The sequence below is a fragment of the Mycteria americana genome, chromosome 12, assembly GCF_035582795.1.
Source record: "Mycteria americana isolate JAX WOST 10 ecotype Jacksonville Zoo and Gardens chromosome 12, USCA_MyAme_1.0, whole genome shotgun sequence".
NCBI lineage: Eukaryota > Metazoa > Chordata > Aves > Ciconiiformes > Ciconiidae > Mycteria > Mycteria americana.
The window spans coordinates 2,565,199-2,582,510 of NC_134376.1; the positions used below are offsets into that span (position 1 = coordinate 2,565,199).

General features: G+C 46.4%; 1 protein-coding gene across 4 annotated transcripts in view; it reads right to left on the minus strand.

Moving 5' to 3' along the window:
• LMF1 (lipase maturation factor 1) overlaps positions 1–17,312 on the minus strand; it is a 207,722-nt gene that overhangs the window by 111,251 nt on the left and 79,159 nt on the right. For all 4 annotated transcript variants that reach the window (XM_075515558.1, XM_075515561.1, XM_075515560.1 and 1 more), the window contains one exon: positions 11,952–12,017. In XM_075515558.1, the coding sequence (XP_075371673.1) occupies positions 11,952–12,017 (66 nt within the window). The remainder of the gene's footprint in view (positions 1–11,951; positions 12,018–17,312) is intronic.

Below are 17,312 nucleotides of genomic sequence, written 5' to 3' on the forward strand. Positions count from 1 at the left end.
AAACCACCTTCTCCCCGCTTGTCCCACAGAGCTTTTGTTCAGTGCCCTCAGCAGCTGACGGGAAACCCTCGCAGGCAGCCCCGGCACAGCTTCACGAACTCCACTCACCGTCCACGGCCGCAGGGGAAAGGTGGGCATTCCTTCACCTCGGGCTGGGATTATTAAACCGACGTATTGATTGCAGGGACCGACCAGCTTGTGTTACATGCAAATGGATCCAACATGACAGTTCGAAATTCAATATTGTCTCAGTCTAACTGGACAGGATCCAGTTCAATTCTGTCAAATGTCTTGATTAATGCTAAAGCAATAAAACCCCTTTTAGCCACCGAGATGGCCAGGCTGAAAGGGAAGAGGAAGAATATGATCCTTGGAAAATACAGATAAGTGAATTCATGAATATGAGTAAGATAAATGCCATTTTTAACACAAATATTTCCATAATGCTTGCAAGAGCAACAATTCACAAATCCCTACTGTTCTGCGTAAATTGGTCAAGAGGTAAAAGCTTCTCCTGAGCACCTTGAGCAGTCAAAGCTTTTACCCTGGAATGCGGTATGACAGCACACTCATGAAAAAGTTTTATTTCTTTGTCTCAAGTTATTTTGAGACGGACTAGAAAAAGGAAAACTCTTACTTCCTTGCAGCCTTCCAACGTGGTTACAAAATTGCTTAACTAGAAACCCCACGAAGTGGAAGAAACGGGTCTGAACTACAGATGGGAACATGCCTAACTCTGGGAAGAGAAACCCGTGCCACACATCTGACTCCACATGGGAATTTCGTAGCTTAAATCAAATTAAATAACAGGAAGAGTTGTTTTTGTTTTGTTTTAAACTGGCAGGAAAGAGATCCATACTGCTTTTATCTAAATTTCATCACAGAAGTGGCTGTTGTTTGTTGCAGCACAAATGGCATTGTACAAGAGATGATGGGATGGTTCTATATTTAAAAGAAAAGGGCAGCAACTTTAATGCTTGAAAACATTGATCCTGCCACAATGTTAATAGCATAAGACAAAAAACAACGGTTTTACAGATCTGTTGAGTTTTTAGGGTTGAAAGAGCTAATCCACATTGAGTTACCCTCCCAGCTTTTATGTATAATACATACCAAAAAAGATAAGCAAATTATATTACATTATATATAATTACAGAAGCTCCTAATTACATATCACAATTTCTAGGCAGTCTAGCAAACGCTGCGCTTTCCAGAACGGCAATTCCTGAAGTGAATAGTAAATCAGCTTTTGCTTGCCACTGATTTGAAACTTTAACCTATAAATTAAATTAATAAGAGACAAAGGCTTCTTTTGTGCATTTGCAAGCCTGTAGGATTTTACAAATAATAGGACTGGAAAGTGATTTATATTCCAAGATTAAAGGTCAGTTTGGCGCACACGACTTTGGAGCAAAACACCACAGCAGAGACTTACTATTAACTCATTCATGCACCATCCTAACGCTGTATTTGTCTTTTTACAGAGTTACGAGGCTTGCTGTGAGCACTGCAATAGTTGCAAGACAGAAAAAAAAAAACTGCATTGGAGAAATACGTGGAATTCTTCCAGATCTACGGTAAGGAGGGAAATGTGTATGGGAACTGTACCAGGCCCTCAGCCCCCTGACTACTTAAGTGGCATTACCCGTGTGCTGCAATTCAAATCAAGTATATATTCAACATGGAAAGTTTGAAAACACACAGAATTGCATGGAAACAGCATAAATTAAATGCAAACAGAAGATATGCAAATAATTCAAACTTTTCCCAGCAAATGGAAGGGCTCTACTATTTATGAAATTCTGCCAATGGCTTGTCCTTCTCCTGGACAGACCAACATTTCTGTGGAAATAAAACTTCAAGCTGAGCTTAAAACTTTGGTGCATGCAATAATTAATCTAGTGTTAGCCTGAGAACTGGAATAGCTTCTTATGGTTACTCCCCTAAGAAAATCCTAGTAAGAGACCAGAGAAGGAGAGATGCACAAACACACCCACCGCTGGGGATGCAGCTTCTTCAGTAGAATTTTTTTGTGTGTCTGCTATTTTGTAAGCAACAAATTCAATATTTTACTTATTAAATTAGGACAGACTTCTCTATTATGCAAAAATTCATTAAACAATTTAGCACATTTAATAGTCAAAGCAAGAGATGAAACAGTAGCACGTTTTCATAATCTGATTAAAATGTAATCTGATCGCCAAAGAAGAAAGCACCAGCTTGTAAACCAACACCCTATTTGTTTAAACTCTATCTGCAATTAAAAGCATGTAGTTATTTTGCTTTCCATGGAAAAGCAGATGGCAAGGATGTAGGCTGTTTTTTGGATAATTTAATTGTACGTTGGAGCTCTGCATACACCATTTTTGCAGCTGATACTACGTGAAATCGCAGTGTTCAAGTTTCAGTTTCGCTTAGACTTCTGGACTGTTGAGAGCAAACACTATGGAAAAAGAAGAGCACTAAATTTTGGCAGACACCGAGAGTTTGCATCATCCCAAAGGTCTCCAAAGCAAGGGAACCGGAATGATGGTTAATCCCCTACAAACACTGCGGAAGGTGGGAATGGATGAGAAGACCAACTCTCCCTAGACTGCAGCTGGCACGTTGCTACGTAGGAGACCAGAAAAGACAGTATTTAATGTCCGTGCACGCCACGAAGGATGATAAAAAATTAGTATACCTATTGCCATGGAGAATAGTTTTGACCGTTCAGAGTATGCAGGGGTGGGTAGACCTGTGCGAGGGCTCTGGGCAAGGTCTGAGCAAGTCCTAAGCTGGGTGTCGAGGCTGCCCATCACGGCAGAGGGACCCGGGACAGGCAGCCGGTCCTGCCTGGGGGACGCGGTTGTGGAGCCTGGAGGACCAAGATGCCATGGTAGAAATAGAGGAGTTGCTGACACTCTATCGGGGAGGCCGACTGAGCGATTCTCGTCCATAAAGCAAGAGAGAGAACAGACGTGCTAATTGGAAAGACTGGAAAGCTCTTGTATTTTCTTCTACCATTTTCCTCTCTCGTTTCTGTCTTCCAGATAGCACTGAAATTTGTCATCTTTCTTCTCTTTGCAGATTTCTTAAAACACACCATTAACTAGCTCATAAATCCACAATTTAAATAATTATCGGAGCATTGCCTCTGTTATCTTCAAAGCTGACAAACCCCCTGGGTCCTGAACATTTCATGAGCAGTAGATTATTCCCCACAGCCCCTGGTAGGCAGAGGGAAGCGATGGGCTCCATCGTTCCTGTCCGCTGGAGAAGCTGGCCAGCAGGATAAAAGCCACGTACAGGGTCAGAGCATGGAGAGCAGACTCAGTGGCTGCAAAGTGGGTTGTAAAGATTAATCTGATTAGGATTGACAAAGACCAAATGGGTGGCGGTGGGAGGAAGAGAAAAGAGGAGAATATTTAAGGCAAGTGGTGAGGGTCCTGGGTGGTCTGTAAACGAGTTTGAAACAGTGGGAGAGTGTAACGAAGAGATGAAATCCAATAGTTGTACAGGAAGCTTTCACCAGGCTTAAAACAAATCCTTAAGAAAAACAGAAAAGAATCCAGGAAGAGGAATTGTATTACTGCTGAAAACGGTATTGGCATATTCCCAATGCATTTATAGCATGTGACTGACAGTTCTGCTGCTGATCCCGGCAGTGGGGAGGGATAATGTCTTCCTACGCTTCAAAAACCTCAAAAGGCTCACAACATAAAGTTCCCTGGGGGGCATTTCCACTACGCTTTTGCTAGTTTATCCTATTTTGTTTTAATATTGCTGGAAATCAGGGGAAAGCTGGAGCAACCGGTGGGAAGCGGTGGGTGACCCAAGCGGCAGGTGCCACTAACCTGCTTGGCTTACGAGAATCACAGAGGTCGCTCACTTTATTTTTGATTGGTTTAATACAGTTGCTTTTGGTGAAGAAACACACAGAGAAAAGCAGTTCTTGAACTGCACCGAAGAGATAAATAAAATCCCACAGCAAAACCGGTGCTCTGCCGCCCATGGTCGCTGGCGTCCGGGAGGGATCGCTTACTGCGTGCTTATCCCATCCCTCCAACCCCTGCCATTAGTTTCCTTTTAAAGCTACTCCGAAAGTTTCTCTCTCAGCACCTGCTTACATCCAATTTACTTCACTAGTATGTGGTTTCCTGAGCCTGGGCCAAAGATGCTGGGTCTGCTTTACGATGCTGATTTGCGGCTCTACCTTTTATTTCGATAGTTCTCTGACCAGACACTCCTCCCCCTTCTCCTAAATTCACTGCCAGGATCCTGGTCCCGATGAAGACGATAGCTGATTTGATGCTGACTTTGAGGTGGTTGGGAATCCACTTACCATTCGTCTGTCATGTTTGCTGTCCAGGGTAATACAAGCCAGACTCCTGGACCAAACACTGGCTGACAGTAAACCTACGCTCTCACGAGTGCATGAGTCTGGAAAGCAGCTTCCCTACCTGCTCTGCTTGGAATAAAATATCACCCACCATGTCCCTGCAAGTAGGAGAAATCTGCTTTTGTTCTGCTTAAGGTCCAATGTTATTAATCACCCTAGTTCTTCTGGAGCATCCTTTGACTGCAGAAGACCTGTATTCCTTTTCACTTTTTAAAAAGCAGCATGACTGGGCGTAAATGTCAGTACTTATCATTATGTCTTCTAAAATTGCAGCTCCACAAGGACGGTTACACTTTTGAAAATTTACTGCTTCGCAGCTTTTGAGAGCTCAAACCTCATTTTCAGAAGCGCTGATCATCTGCAGCAGAACCCCCTCTCCAAACTCTGGAAAACGGGGCCTCCTTCCGAGAAGTGCTCGGCTGGAAGTTATCCAGTCACCGAATCTCTGCTTGTGCTTCTGCCAGTAAACCCGACCTGTGCAAACCTCGCAATACCTATCTTCCCAAGCTGAGCACAAATTCCGCCTTTAAAAGCATTTGCTCCCTCTCTTTTAAGTGATGTGCACATTTAACTATTATTAGAACAACAGAGCCCAGCCCAACCTTGGGAATAACAAACATTTCTAGCAAATTGCAGTCAAAGATGTCTTGCATCCCATACAGAGCACCTGGGATTCATCTGAAAACCTGTCTCGGAGACCTTCTCGCAGCAGCCTGATACAAAATCCAGATACAGCGTAATAAGCTTTTGATGTCGTGTTGACATTTATCTGCCAATATTATTGCTTCGTGCGCTTACCTTATGATGGATCTTGTTACTTAATTGATCACAGGCAAGGTCAGGAATTGGCCCTTCTTCCAGCGCTAGCACTGACATCATGCGAGTCACCAAAAACCAGAAGAAAGCACCTAATCCTCAGCTTCAAATCCACACTAAGCAGCCCTTCGGTACGTGTGAATGAGGACAACTGGTTTTTCAATTATGCCTCCGAAAAGGTCATTTTTCAAGACTTATGACCAAATTTAAAAAAAAAAAAAAAAAAAAAAAAGCTGAACACAAGCATGCTCTTCCTTTTGGTATCGGTTGCCTTAACTCAAAGAAGAGTTTGCTTTTACAACAGGAGATGAAAACAAACTGCATTTATAATCCACCATGGGCAGAACTGTGTTTCTTCTGCCTTGCTCTCTTTACGGAGGACTCCTCAACAGCAGCTTTGGCTTCTATGGGGGGGCAAGTTGTCCAGTGAGGGCAGAGATGGATCACAACTCACTTCACTCATATTTTTATAAAAAACCACAGCTTTCAGAGTACAAATTTTACTGTCTCAAGTAACGACAGGTTGTGAGCAACTCCAGAAACCCACGGCACGTCTACCAACTCCCATGGTCACTTCCTAAAACCCTCCCAGATGCTGAGGGCAGGCAGTCGCCCTGGGCTCACAGCCACGTGTCCAGCAGCCTTGAGCTCACCTCAGGCCCTGCAAGCATGGACTGCCGGACTTCCACACCCTTTTCAAATGCTTTTGGAAAAATCTGTAAAATTTCCCCATGTCAAGGCTGCATCCTGTCCTTCCTCCAAGCCTCAACCAATTCTCACGCAAACTTCATCTGATAACACACGCGCCGGGACGCGGAAGCAGCCCTGACCTCAGTAACTCAACTGCTGTGACCCAGCACCTCCTGTCCCAAGGGGAACCAGCAAAATCCATCAGCAGAACCACGCAAGTTCATGCCCTGCACAAAGGAAGGAGAAGAGATGCAAATTGTTCTGCAATCAATGAAACAAAATCAGACCCTTTCATACCAGCAAGGGGGAAAAGGTGCCAACCAACTGGCTCGGCCGCACGGTGCCCGAAACACCGAGGTGGGTTCTTTGGTTTCCCTTTGGTGGCTGTTGTAAGGGGAAGATCTGTGCTTCCCCCAGAAGACATCCGTTTTGGAAAGCCCACCTGTCAAACCTGCTCCCACAGCCGGGCCAGACCTGGGAGTTCCACAGCGAAGCCACAGCTTGGGAATACATTTTGTTGGCCTTAATAATTCGTTATTGTGACCATCAGTCCTGCCAGGATTCACCTTTATTGTCTTCAGAATGGAGAAAATTCCATAAAGGGCCAAAGATTGTAAACTTAGGATGCTACATAAATATTTTATAATGTTCTTAAAAAGAAGATCTCCAAAATGCTTTGCATGGTTACTTATTTTAAATATTCTTGTTTTCTGTTTAATTCAGCACCGTTCCCCTCATATTAATTCGTGACTTTAAAACATACGTTTTGAGCGCGAGATCCGAGTACCTGCTTCCCTGTAGGGAACATTTTTGCTTTCAGCAATACAAACTGTTGGAATAAAACCCATCCCAAAACATCAGGGATCACAAAAGAAGATCATTTTCTGATCTATTAAAATGAATTGCTAGATATTATTTACTTTTGGTTTCACAATAGGTTGGAAAAAGCTAGATGAAAAGTCTAACAAGGTCTAATACAGTGAAGAGAAGGGAGAAAAGAAATCAAGAGGCAGTTAAAGAGCAGTTAGAGCTTCCTTCTCATCCTTATCAGCACAGCTATCAGTCAGCAAGCCCATAATTAGGTACAAAAGACACTGTGCTCTGGAGAGCTTCTCCAGGAACTGGAGAGCTGCCGTACGCCAGAAGCTGGAGCACTGATTGACAGCCTCTATTTAAGAAAAACAGTTACAGAATAATTAGCGACAATTTGTACAAATCAGAAGAAGTGACCTTTGTGGCTGCGCAGCGTCTTAGGTAAAGAACAAAGCTTTTCTCAGCGGTGCTGACAAATTCAGAACTAAAATGTGACTCAGTTATTAAGTAGAGGCTGGTTCAGCAAACTCCTTGCAAACTTTCCTGCTTCGTGGCAACCGACCCATCCTGAGCACCTACAGATAACTCCACAGCAGGGAAGCAAATCCTGGGTCTTACTTCCAACGCTGACAAAGATTTTGTTGCTTCGGGAGCGGGTTTTTGTTTTCCTTTCCCTTTATCCCTCTGCTTCGTCTTTGTCTCAGTAGGAAGTTTGCCTTCCTAGCCTGGCTTTCTGCAGCAAAGGATGCAAATCATTGAGAAACTCTTGGATAACAGGCATTCCCTTCAAAACATCACTTACAAAAATTATCTTAAAATTAAAAATACAAAATACGAGTTGTTCCAGTAGCGAGCAGAAGGGCCACAGGTTCCTTGCCTGGTGCATGCCATGGCTCGCACCTCTGCTGAGCGTCACCCAGCCCCGGCCCAGCCAGGGACAGGCCACCGGGACCCGAGGGACCCCCCGGATGTGTTTAACAGCTCCCGCGCAGTTTCAGCGCAAAGCTGGCAGAGGAGGAGGACGCCCGGCGGGGCTCTCCTCCACGCGCTCGCCTGCCCCAGCAGCTGCTTCGGCAGCTGTTCCTACCAGTTGGTGGCTGAATTTTACAAGATATCTGTCTGTAATTAAAAAGCAACAATACTTTGGCAGCCATTATAAAAATGCATCACCGGATTGCATCCCACAGGGAGTACTTCTGCAGTGGAACACAGGGAGACGCGATAGATGTGACCACGTAGGACTTTCCCATTTCTAAACCCCTAAGATTATCTGCTTAACTACTCTGCCAAGACCACCACCAGCATCCAAAAACGCAAGCTCCATTTGGAATGGTTGCAGGTCAGAAATGCTCCTCTCCTGCCTGTGCCACTCAAACCTGTCCCGTGCCAAGACATATGGTCGCAAGGTGCTCTGCAGCGTAAGCGGGAGGGTCAGAGAGCTGCAGGTTTGGTGGGGAGATTTTAAAACACGGGTCTTGCGCAAGAGGATTTGCTCCATTTGGAGCATGTTAAGACATTGTGCTTCTGCCAGCTAAGCAGCACACCCAGAATTAGCAAAGCTCAGGCCAGATAAAGCTTGGCACAGGAGGGAGTGGTAAGAGGCCCCTGAGGAGTAGGTTGGTGCTCCCCAATCCCATGCCTGTCTCACAGACCTGGTACCTACTAACAGTGGTTAGAAAGCTGCTCCAGCCCATGCCCAGGCAATGTCCTGCAAGCTGTGCAAGCTCCAGAATTGGCCTGGAGTGGCACAAAACCTTCCGTAGCAGACTTTTTTCCCCGGTGCATGTGGGAGCCTGGCTGTGCGAGGGAGCTGCTGGCCTCTGCAGGGGGTGAAGGATGTCCTCTGGAGCAGGCAGGGACAGGCAGGGACAGGCAGGGACAGGGGCACACGCTCAGCCACATCTCCCCACGCGCACAAGCAGGGAGCCGAGGCTGCTCTGCCTCGCCCAACGGGTGGGATGCCGCCGAACGCCGTGGGATCTGTGCCATACGCTCCAGTGGAAGCAGAAATGTAGCTCCAGTCTGCAAACCGCTGCACACATATTTGTAAACCATTGTGTACACAGTAGATAAATGCTTAATAATCATGATGACAAACAGACCTAAAACCCAGAAGCAGCTTCCCTCTGCATGAGCTGCATCAGGAACAGGTTCCACTGAGCAAAAGTCTCCCTTTTACTGGGACTTCTTATAGGGAAAAAAAGCCATCTAACCACAGCTGGCAGTGAAATGATGGCAAACCCAACGAACGATAAATGAAGCCCATGGCACGTCATACCCCAGGACTTCAGCTGCCAGTTACCACCCAAGCACATCCATTTTCACACGCTAATGTGGACACCACTGCACACAAAGCTCCGGGACACAACCGGCATCAGGAGCCCTGACCTGCGTGCGCACCAGGGTGCAAACGTATGCACCCACCTCAGAGCCTCTGGCCATGTTAGCAAAGAAACTAATGCAGGAGGAGGTTAAATTCCTTGTTTGCGGTGTCTTGCCAAGCTGGGATTAGAGTTTGGGACTCCTGGCATCCAGAGCCACGATTAATCTGCCGAGTGTTTCTACCCCCACCCTTCATCCCAGCCTCCAGATAGTTTCCATGTGCCAGGCTGTGTATGGTGGTGTAGCAAAGTCTTCTCATCTCCATCAGTGTCTGCCTTTCTCTTCCACACCTACCGGAGCCCATCTACTCCTCAGGGATCAGAGGAGCGTTAGGCTGGTAGGAAAATACCTTTCCTATGTAAACCATGCGTTCTGCCATTTCCCTCTCCAAATTACACAGCATCACAGATCGTAAGCCCTCTAAACAGAGAGTCTTCAGTTGAGGAACAGATCTCCATAAAGGCTGGGATTAAGGTCCTGCACATTAGAAAGGAAAGAGGGAGGAAAAATATGCTCCGTTTAATTACCCAAGCCATAACAACATTTTACTATTTTATACACGATTCCTGACAAAAGTGGAAATGTTATTTTCCACAGGCATAGCTGCTGGTTCTACTACAAATAAATAGTCCAGGGCGCGCTCACCACGCGAGAGATGGAGGCCATGTGTTTTCATTAATTCTCTTGGCAGAGAAGTCCATGTAGATTTTGGACTGCAGTTCAGGACTGGAACAGGAGAGCTGGGGTGGCCAACATACATCACAGCAGACTACATTTGGCCCAGGTCCACTTACGAGTTGGTCCAATACCCAGTTTTATCATCCTAATTACGAGCAGATTCCCAGCTCCCTCCCTCCCTTGCAGAGGTACCTTCAGCTTCACCCTTTTCTCCCTGCCTCTGGCTGGCTGAAATCAGCAGGTGAATTGCAGTCCTTTGTCTGTTATCGCTAGTAGACAAAGTTTGGCCTCTTTCATATTCCTTTTATTGCAGCTTCTTTTGTGCGGATTAAAATAATTGATATTGATAATGTGATCTGCCCCCTGCCCCTGTTCCCAATTACTCGCGCAGGCTGGGGATCCTGCGTTATGGATATGACAGGAATGGTCTTAATTAGCCTTCTGGGCTACAGAACCGATTCTGGTTTTGATTTGAAATATTTGGGATTACGCAGGCTGACTGTTGTGGGCTGGGGTCACCAGCGGAGCCGGCCGGGGGATTCTGGGGGGCCTGCTTTGAGTTGGCTTTTTTCTGACTGCTGCCAGGTGCCTGGCAGCACGCGGAGCAGAGCCCTCGTGCCGCTAGGCAAAAATGAAGGACAATTTACCGCAGCGGCCTTTGCGTTGGGGATTAAGAACGACAGCACTGAAGGGTCTTTGCATCCAAAGTTTTACTCGGAATGAAGCAGGACACGGATGGTCCAACAAGAGCTAACTGAGCAGCAGCCTTTGTAAAAGCTCACCCTTGCATTCAGTGGGTGAAACCCCATTAAAAGTAAATGGTAATAACAAAAAAAAGGAGCATTAAAGCTGAAGAGGCAGATACAGCTTTCTGGACCTGCAAAATTCCATTTTAAAATGTGCAACCAGTTAACTCAGTCACAGGAGCGAAAAATAAAGGCGTCAGCGCCTGGGAAATTGATAGATTTTTTTTCCTGTTTTGGGGAGAGGGATCCCAATCCTGTAACAGGACTGGTAACGTAGTCCCTGGCACTCACATGCAATTCTCTTCACACAAGGGTGGAAAGACAGAGGTCCTGTATGAGCGGCCCCGTTTCCACTGCTCAGCGTGCCTACCCCGTAAAAAGTAATTCACAGGCAACACCTTGGAACACGTTCTGCAGGTCAGAGAAGTCAGGCTCTGCCAGCTTTAATTGGGAGGGGGAAATGGTTTCCAGACATGATGAAGGTCCACTGAGAATGTCACCCCAAAGGTACATCCCCAGGGACTGACAGCTCAGGCCTGCCAGCTGAAAATAACTGTGTGGTTGAGGCACGAAGAGGTACCCAGGTCTTACCAACACGGGAGGAGTGCAGCACCAGGCTGAGACTTTGCAGCCCCGTGCTAACAGATGCGGCACGCTCACCCGCTCCTTAGATGGACATGGACATAGATCAGAGGCGTGACAACGTAGTGTGCCATTTTCAGTGGCTGCGATGTTAATCCGGAGGAGGGAATATTGCTTCAGCACTGTTTCCTTCGTTAAACCAGGGCTACTCACCCAGTGGAGTGTCGCTGTATGCAGCAATTTCTTTCTTTTTTAACACTGTTTATACAAAACGCGAAGGCAAATATATAGGTAAAAAGAGAGGGGAAGCTGAGTTCCCTCTCTCTGTAATCAAAGAGGAGACAACACTCGGAGCCAGAATACAAACCACAGTTTATAATCAGAATGCAATGTAATCACTGAAACAGATGTCAAAACGATAAAACCGTATAATTCTGAATTGCCAACGATTAGTGCTCTGCATCTTGGAGGGCACTGAGATGCTCTATTTCTGTCTACATATGTCCGCATTTTGGAAGCGTAAGCCCAAAGTATTCAGCACAACACTACAGAAAACTCCTTTCTGTTCCTCTCCTGTAGCATTTTTACAGAGGGGGTTCTCAGTGAGGCTCAGGTTTGCTCCTGAATCAGTCCATGATGGTGAGGGGAGGGAAGGAGAGAAATTGGTCTTTTAGGACTGTGGTTGGGAAAAATAGCATCACCAAGCTGGCACATGGACATTGCCTGCATTGCCAGAGACAGAAAGCTATGATAAAGAAAGAAAATATGGAGAGCTGCCTGACAGAAGAGAAGAGGTTAGAGAAAATTTTTCTACCGAAGTAAAGCAGACAAGAGAAATTAGTTTTAATGTGCAGATCGCTCACCTCGTAGTGATAATCCATGCAAGTTAACTCTCTCCAGCAGCGATCTCCTCGAATTTTAATCAGCCCCTGGGGGAAAAAAGAAAAAGACAAAAAATACCGTCACAAATATTTTATTTTACTTTATCTTGTATGTCAAGGTATTATCTCAAGATGCCAAATACTCTGGTTAAACTACAGGGAGAGCCTGTAACAGCAGGGAAGCGCAGAGGCTGGAACGACCCCCTGGAGACCCACGGCACATCTGTACTCCAGGCCCAGTCGTTGTCCCCGAGGGAACATAACGCAACGAGAGCTCCGACATGACTCCTTCCACTGCCTGTTTACTGAAAATTTGACACAAAATCCTTGTGGAATATGCCACATCACTTAAAGGGTGCTGGAAGACACCTTACCCACATGCAAGCCTTTACAGAGCAGCTGTGAGTAGCCCAGGGCTCCCAGCATCGGCTGGCAGCATTGCCGGGTACGAGGCAGGGAGGCACAAAGCATTGAGAAGCCATAGGAAAAACCAGGCTCTGCCACTGGGACATACATCTCTGTGTAACAGATGGAAAAGTTACCTGCAGACCTAAACACAGCTGCATTCACAATTTTAAAATCCAGACCCAATTGTCTCCCTCTCGCAAAGCTGCCTCCGCTGCCTGTAGAAAAGGAAATAAGTGACACAGACTGGGACGGGGACCCTGCAGCCTCACCAGCCCTGAGCTGAACACAGAGATGCAATCAAAGTAATTAGAGAAACAAAAGAGGAGAAGGGGAAGGAAGCTGACAGATCTAAACACAGATGAATGCGCTAATGACAGGTCTGCTCCACCTTAGGTTAGAGGTTGGCAATGAAATAAGCAGGTATCAGAGGTTGCCGTGCATTGATATTTCAGGGCAACAAGAGGGTGAAATTTCCAAATCAGTGGGTCCATTCCAGGGCTGGCAGTAATATTGGGATTAAATTTCTTTGCCTCAGTGATGAAGAGTAGAAAGGAATCAGTCGTCCACAGCAGGAAAGACACCTGGCCAGGGATGAGCCTGCTAGCAGGAAGCCTTGCAATCAAGCCCTGCCAGCCCGAAGGTATGCGGCTTCAGCCTGACGGCTTTGATGTATGGCGGAAAGGTCCCTGATTAGGATCACAATATCCCAAATTGAGGAAAGCTTCACTAGTCAAAAGGTTGAACCAGCTCTATCATCTGCATACAATTAGGGGGTATTTGCCTACCTCTGACATTGCCCCTAATTATAATGTTCCTGCCTGCCTTAGGAGAAAAATACAGGGAGTTTCTGTAAGGACCCATTGCCGGCTACACCAGGAGCACCATGAAGCTTCTTTACATTTGCAGTAGGGAAGGTTTTCAAGAAGAGGCCAGTGACCTTTCAGTGCTAAAATCTGAGAGCTCAGAGGAGGAGGAGATTCCAGCACCACAGCACATCCTGGCCTATTGGTTTCATCCAAATTGCTAAAAAAATCTTCACATGCAGCATTAAACAAAGTTTAGCAGGTTTGGGGCTCAAGAAAAATTCCAAATTCCAGTTAAAGACACCCCCCCCAAAACTGTCCAGACCTCATAAGTAAATATCCAGACATATCCAGTTCCCCAGGCTGTATGCGGGCTGTACGACGGCTGAGAGCCCAGGGCTGCGGAGCATGGAAAAGAGAGGACAGAGCAGAGCCTAGTAACTCCGGACTGACGCAGAAGGGGTCAACTGGGAACGATTATTGACCGTTTCTCCTGATACGAGACGTAAAGGCAATCCGACGGAAGGATCGAGTAGCTGGTTTAGAGACGAACAAAAGACGTACTTTTCCACACAGCAAATCATTTACTTTATGGGAGCCAAAACGACAAACGCGTTCAAAAGGAACTAGACACGTTCCCAGAGGACAGGCTCGGGGTAACTTCTGAACACGGCCTCCTCCCCAGAAAGTCCCTAAACCACTTGCCTGCCAGGAGCTGTGAGGAGCTGCCCCAGAAGTTCACTTTATGTTTTATATTCTTCCCCAAGCATCTCTTAACGGCTGCTCTTAGAGACAATACAAGAAGTTAGTTGGACCTTGGGCTTAACCCAACATAGACTTTCTTAAGCAAACAAAAATCCACAAAAACAGTTACAAGCTTATTTGGCAGGTAAATTAATAGGAAATAAGACACCTTTCTTGGTCTGAGCCTTATACCAGATGATGTTTAGTCATGTATGTCTTTGTGAATAGGGGTGACCCCAGTAGCCTATTTACAACCTTAAATTATACCTGTTATCAGGCACGTTGCTGAGTTCAAGCAGACTTCACCCATTTTTCAAATTGGGTGAAAATGGCTGTTCCAAATTATTTTTCCTTTTTTTTCCTAGTCATAAAAAAATGAAATATTTTTCATGCCAGTGCTAACTGAAGAGGACAGTAAACAGAAACTATCACACATTTTCAAAATCTGTGAATCCAGACAATTTACATCCTGTAATTTTTAGCCAAGAATGAACCAGGAGAACCTGGAAGAGTTCAGGCAGTAAAAGCCCCAAATCCTCATGGCACATCTCATGGAGCGGGATGAAAGCCAGGGCCATTTGTACACACAATACCATCCTGTGGCCAACCAAGAAAATGCCAGCTAGGCAGCACGCTCCCGACGAGCTCTCAGCATCAACTATCAGCCGCAGGAAAAGCATCACTTCGCAGAGGCAAATTCTAGAGACGCAGCAGAGCAAATCAACACCACCATAAGCACTGAGGATGAACAAGGAGATATAGGAAAGGGTAATCGTTATTTTACAGAGGTGATTGATAAGGAAGATAGCAATAAGGCAAAGGTTTCTGTGGTGTCTGACGTGACTCTGCACAGCACGGGAATGAGGAATGGTACCAAAGCAGCGCGGTGCACGCTCCGTCCCCGGAGGGCGGGCAGCCTGCGGGATGCTGGTACCCGGCACGTCCCTGCTGGCCTTCAGACCTGTAAAACTCCCGAGAGCTACACTGAAGCCTGAGCACTGGCCCGCCCAGCAGCCTCCGGAGGAAAGAGGCACCTTCAAACCTCGTGCATGCTGTCACCTTACGCAGGTTGCAATGGGAACGGCTGGGGGTGGCTCCATGCACAGCCGAGATGGGTTCACGCCAGGAGCTCAGACCTAGAAATACCCTGGCCCGGGAGGTCTGCATCTCAGCATCATCAGGAAAGGGACACCCCCCACCGGCACCACCAAAAAACCCCCAAGCAGAGCTGGTCCGTAAAGGCACAGGCAAAAGCACGATGGATGCAAAGTGCTATCATACAAGACTCGTGGGATGGGAAAGCAGAGCGGTGGGTACCGGTGGCTGCTCTGCAGTTTTACTCTCCAGTGAGTTATTCAGCAGATCCCATCACTCTCTTCTCCATCACTCTGCGAGGACTGGAGCAGGGGAGGCAGGGACAAGACAGACTCGCTGTCAACAGTCACGGCTTCATCTCCCCCTCCCGAATCATCTGCAGTTCGCTCTGCCCCTCAAACCTTTTCTAAAATTACAGGATACGTTGATAGCATCTCACAGGATGTGCCGCAGCCGGCAGCCCTGTCAGTGGCAGGACAGACGGTAAGAAAGGCTCTGTGCAAGAATGCTGGAATATTAAAAAAGGACAGCTATCTTGATGACCTTCCCTCCTACCTTGCCCAAGCTGTTATCAAGCTCTATTATTCAGCATGGATAATTAAAACAAGTATATGACAGAAAAGCACCATATTGAAAATCAAAATCTTCCCTGCAATGAGTCACTAAGGGAGTTAATCACATTTTGTTTACTATAAAGCTTTCAAACAGGAAAGTCACTTAAAGCTCTTCATATCAAATCTGTTTTTCAGCATAGCAAACTCCCACTCTCATAATTAGGGGGTGTTTCAAGTCTTCTTTACCCGACTGCTGTCTTCAAGTCCACTTCCACTCCCACACTGGCATGTGAGTTTTCCAGTTTTCAAATAAGGTTGGACCAAGAAACAAGAGCATGTAGTGCATGAAAATCTACGTGCTCTGTAGCTTTGCCGCTGCTGAGGAGGACCACGAAAGGAGAATGAGCCATGGTGGCTCGCTAAATAACTCTGCTGTGAAGAGTTGTGGACCCCTGGGCATGGACACACGCAGGACGAGCTCCGACATACCTTACCGCTCCGTGCTCGGATGGACTCTGTTTTTACACACCCTCCCCTAATTATTTGGCTTCTGCTGACATTTTTGGAAGTCAGCTCCTGTTCTCTTGAAGATGCAAACTTATTTTGAGAAACGGTATCTGGGTCCAAGTGAGCACAGGAGGACAGAAGGAGGAAAGGAGGAAACGGGGATCCCCACATCTGCTGGAGTTTGACATTCACTGGATTTCTCTCAGTCTGCTAACAATTCCCAATCCATTTTCAAGATTTCTCGGTGTGTATTGAACTGGCCTGGACTCCACAGCTGCAGCAGATTATGCTGCCATACCACAGATCAAAGCACGGGGAAAAATCCCCGTCCCCTGCTCGCAGACAAGCAGAGGCTAGTGCATCGCTGATGTACCCCAACTGTCCTCTCTTTGGACGTGGAGAGGACCTGCGAGGGACTAGAAGGAAAAGGACCCAGAGGCCATGCGCATGGAAAAGCCCATGAGACTCCAGCAGACCTGGAAGACACTCCTCTCATTTGGACATAAGCTGCAAACATCTTGCAAGGAGTATTTGGGGGGCAAATATTAAGCAGAGTTTAAGAGGTGAACGATACGGACAAATTAAATGGAAAACAAGGAAAGGAAAGAAATCATTCAACAGCACTTCGGAGAGCAGGGCTCACAACCCCGAAATCACATTTCTAACTGCTTCCTTCCTGCAGCGCATGGCAGTCGGGTCTCAGACCTCCAGCTACCTCCTGGTAGCATTGCTTGAGCAGAAGGAAAGAAGAGAAAGGAAGGAGCCCGTCTTCAGGCTCTAATGCAGCAAGGCACTCAGCTTTAAGCTTTAAGCTTTAAGTATAAGATTGAAACTGAGCTCTAGAGATCAGCCTTCGGTGGGACAAATTTAAGAACAAACCTGATGTTTTCACAGAATCACAGAATCATATAGGTTGGAAAAGACCTTTAAGATCATCGAGTCCAACCATAAACCTAACACTGCCAAATAAACCTAACACTGCCAAGTTTTGCTGGGTTAAGGCTGTGTTGGAGGCAATGCCCGACTGTCAGAAAGACCAGGATGGAAATGTTTTAGCAAAGGATTTTTCCATTACGTTTGGAGGGCATTTTTTGAGAGTAGGATCTGCCTGATACCTTCAAAGTCAAGAACGTACAAAGGCATTTAGACTGTTCAGTAGCTTCCAGGCGGCAGCTACGGGCAGCTGCTACCACAAACCTGCCGTACCAGCCTCCAGCTTAATTGCTCTTTCT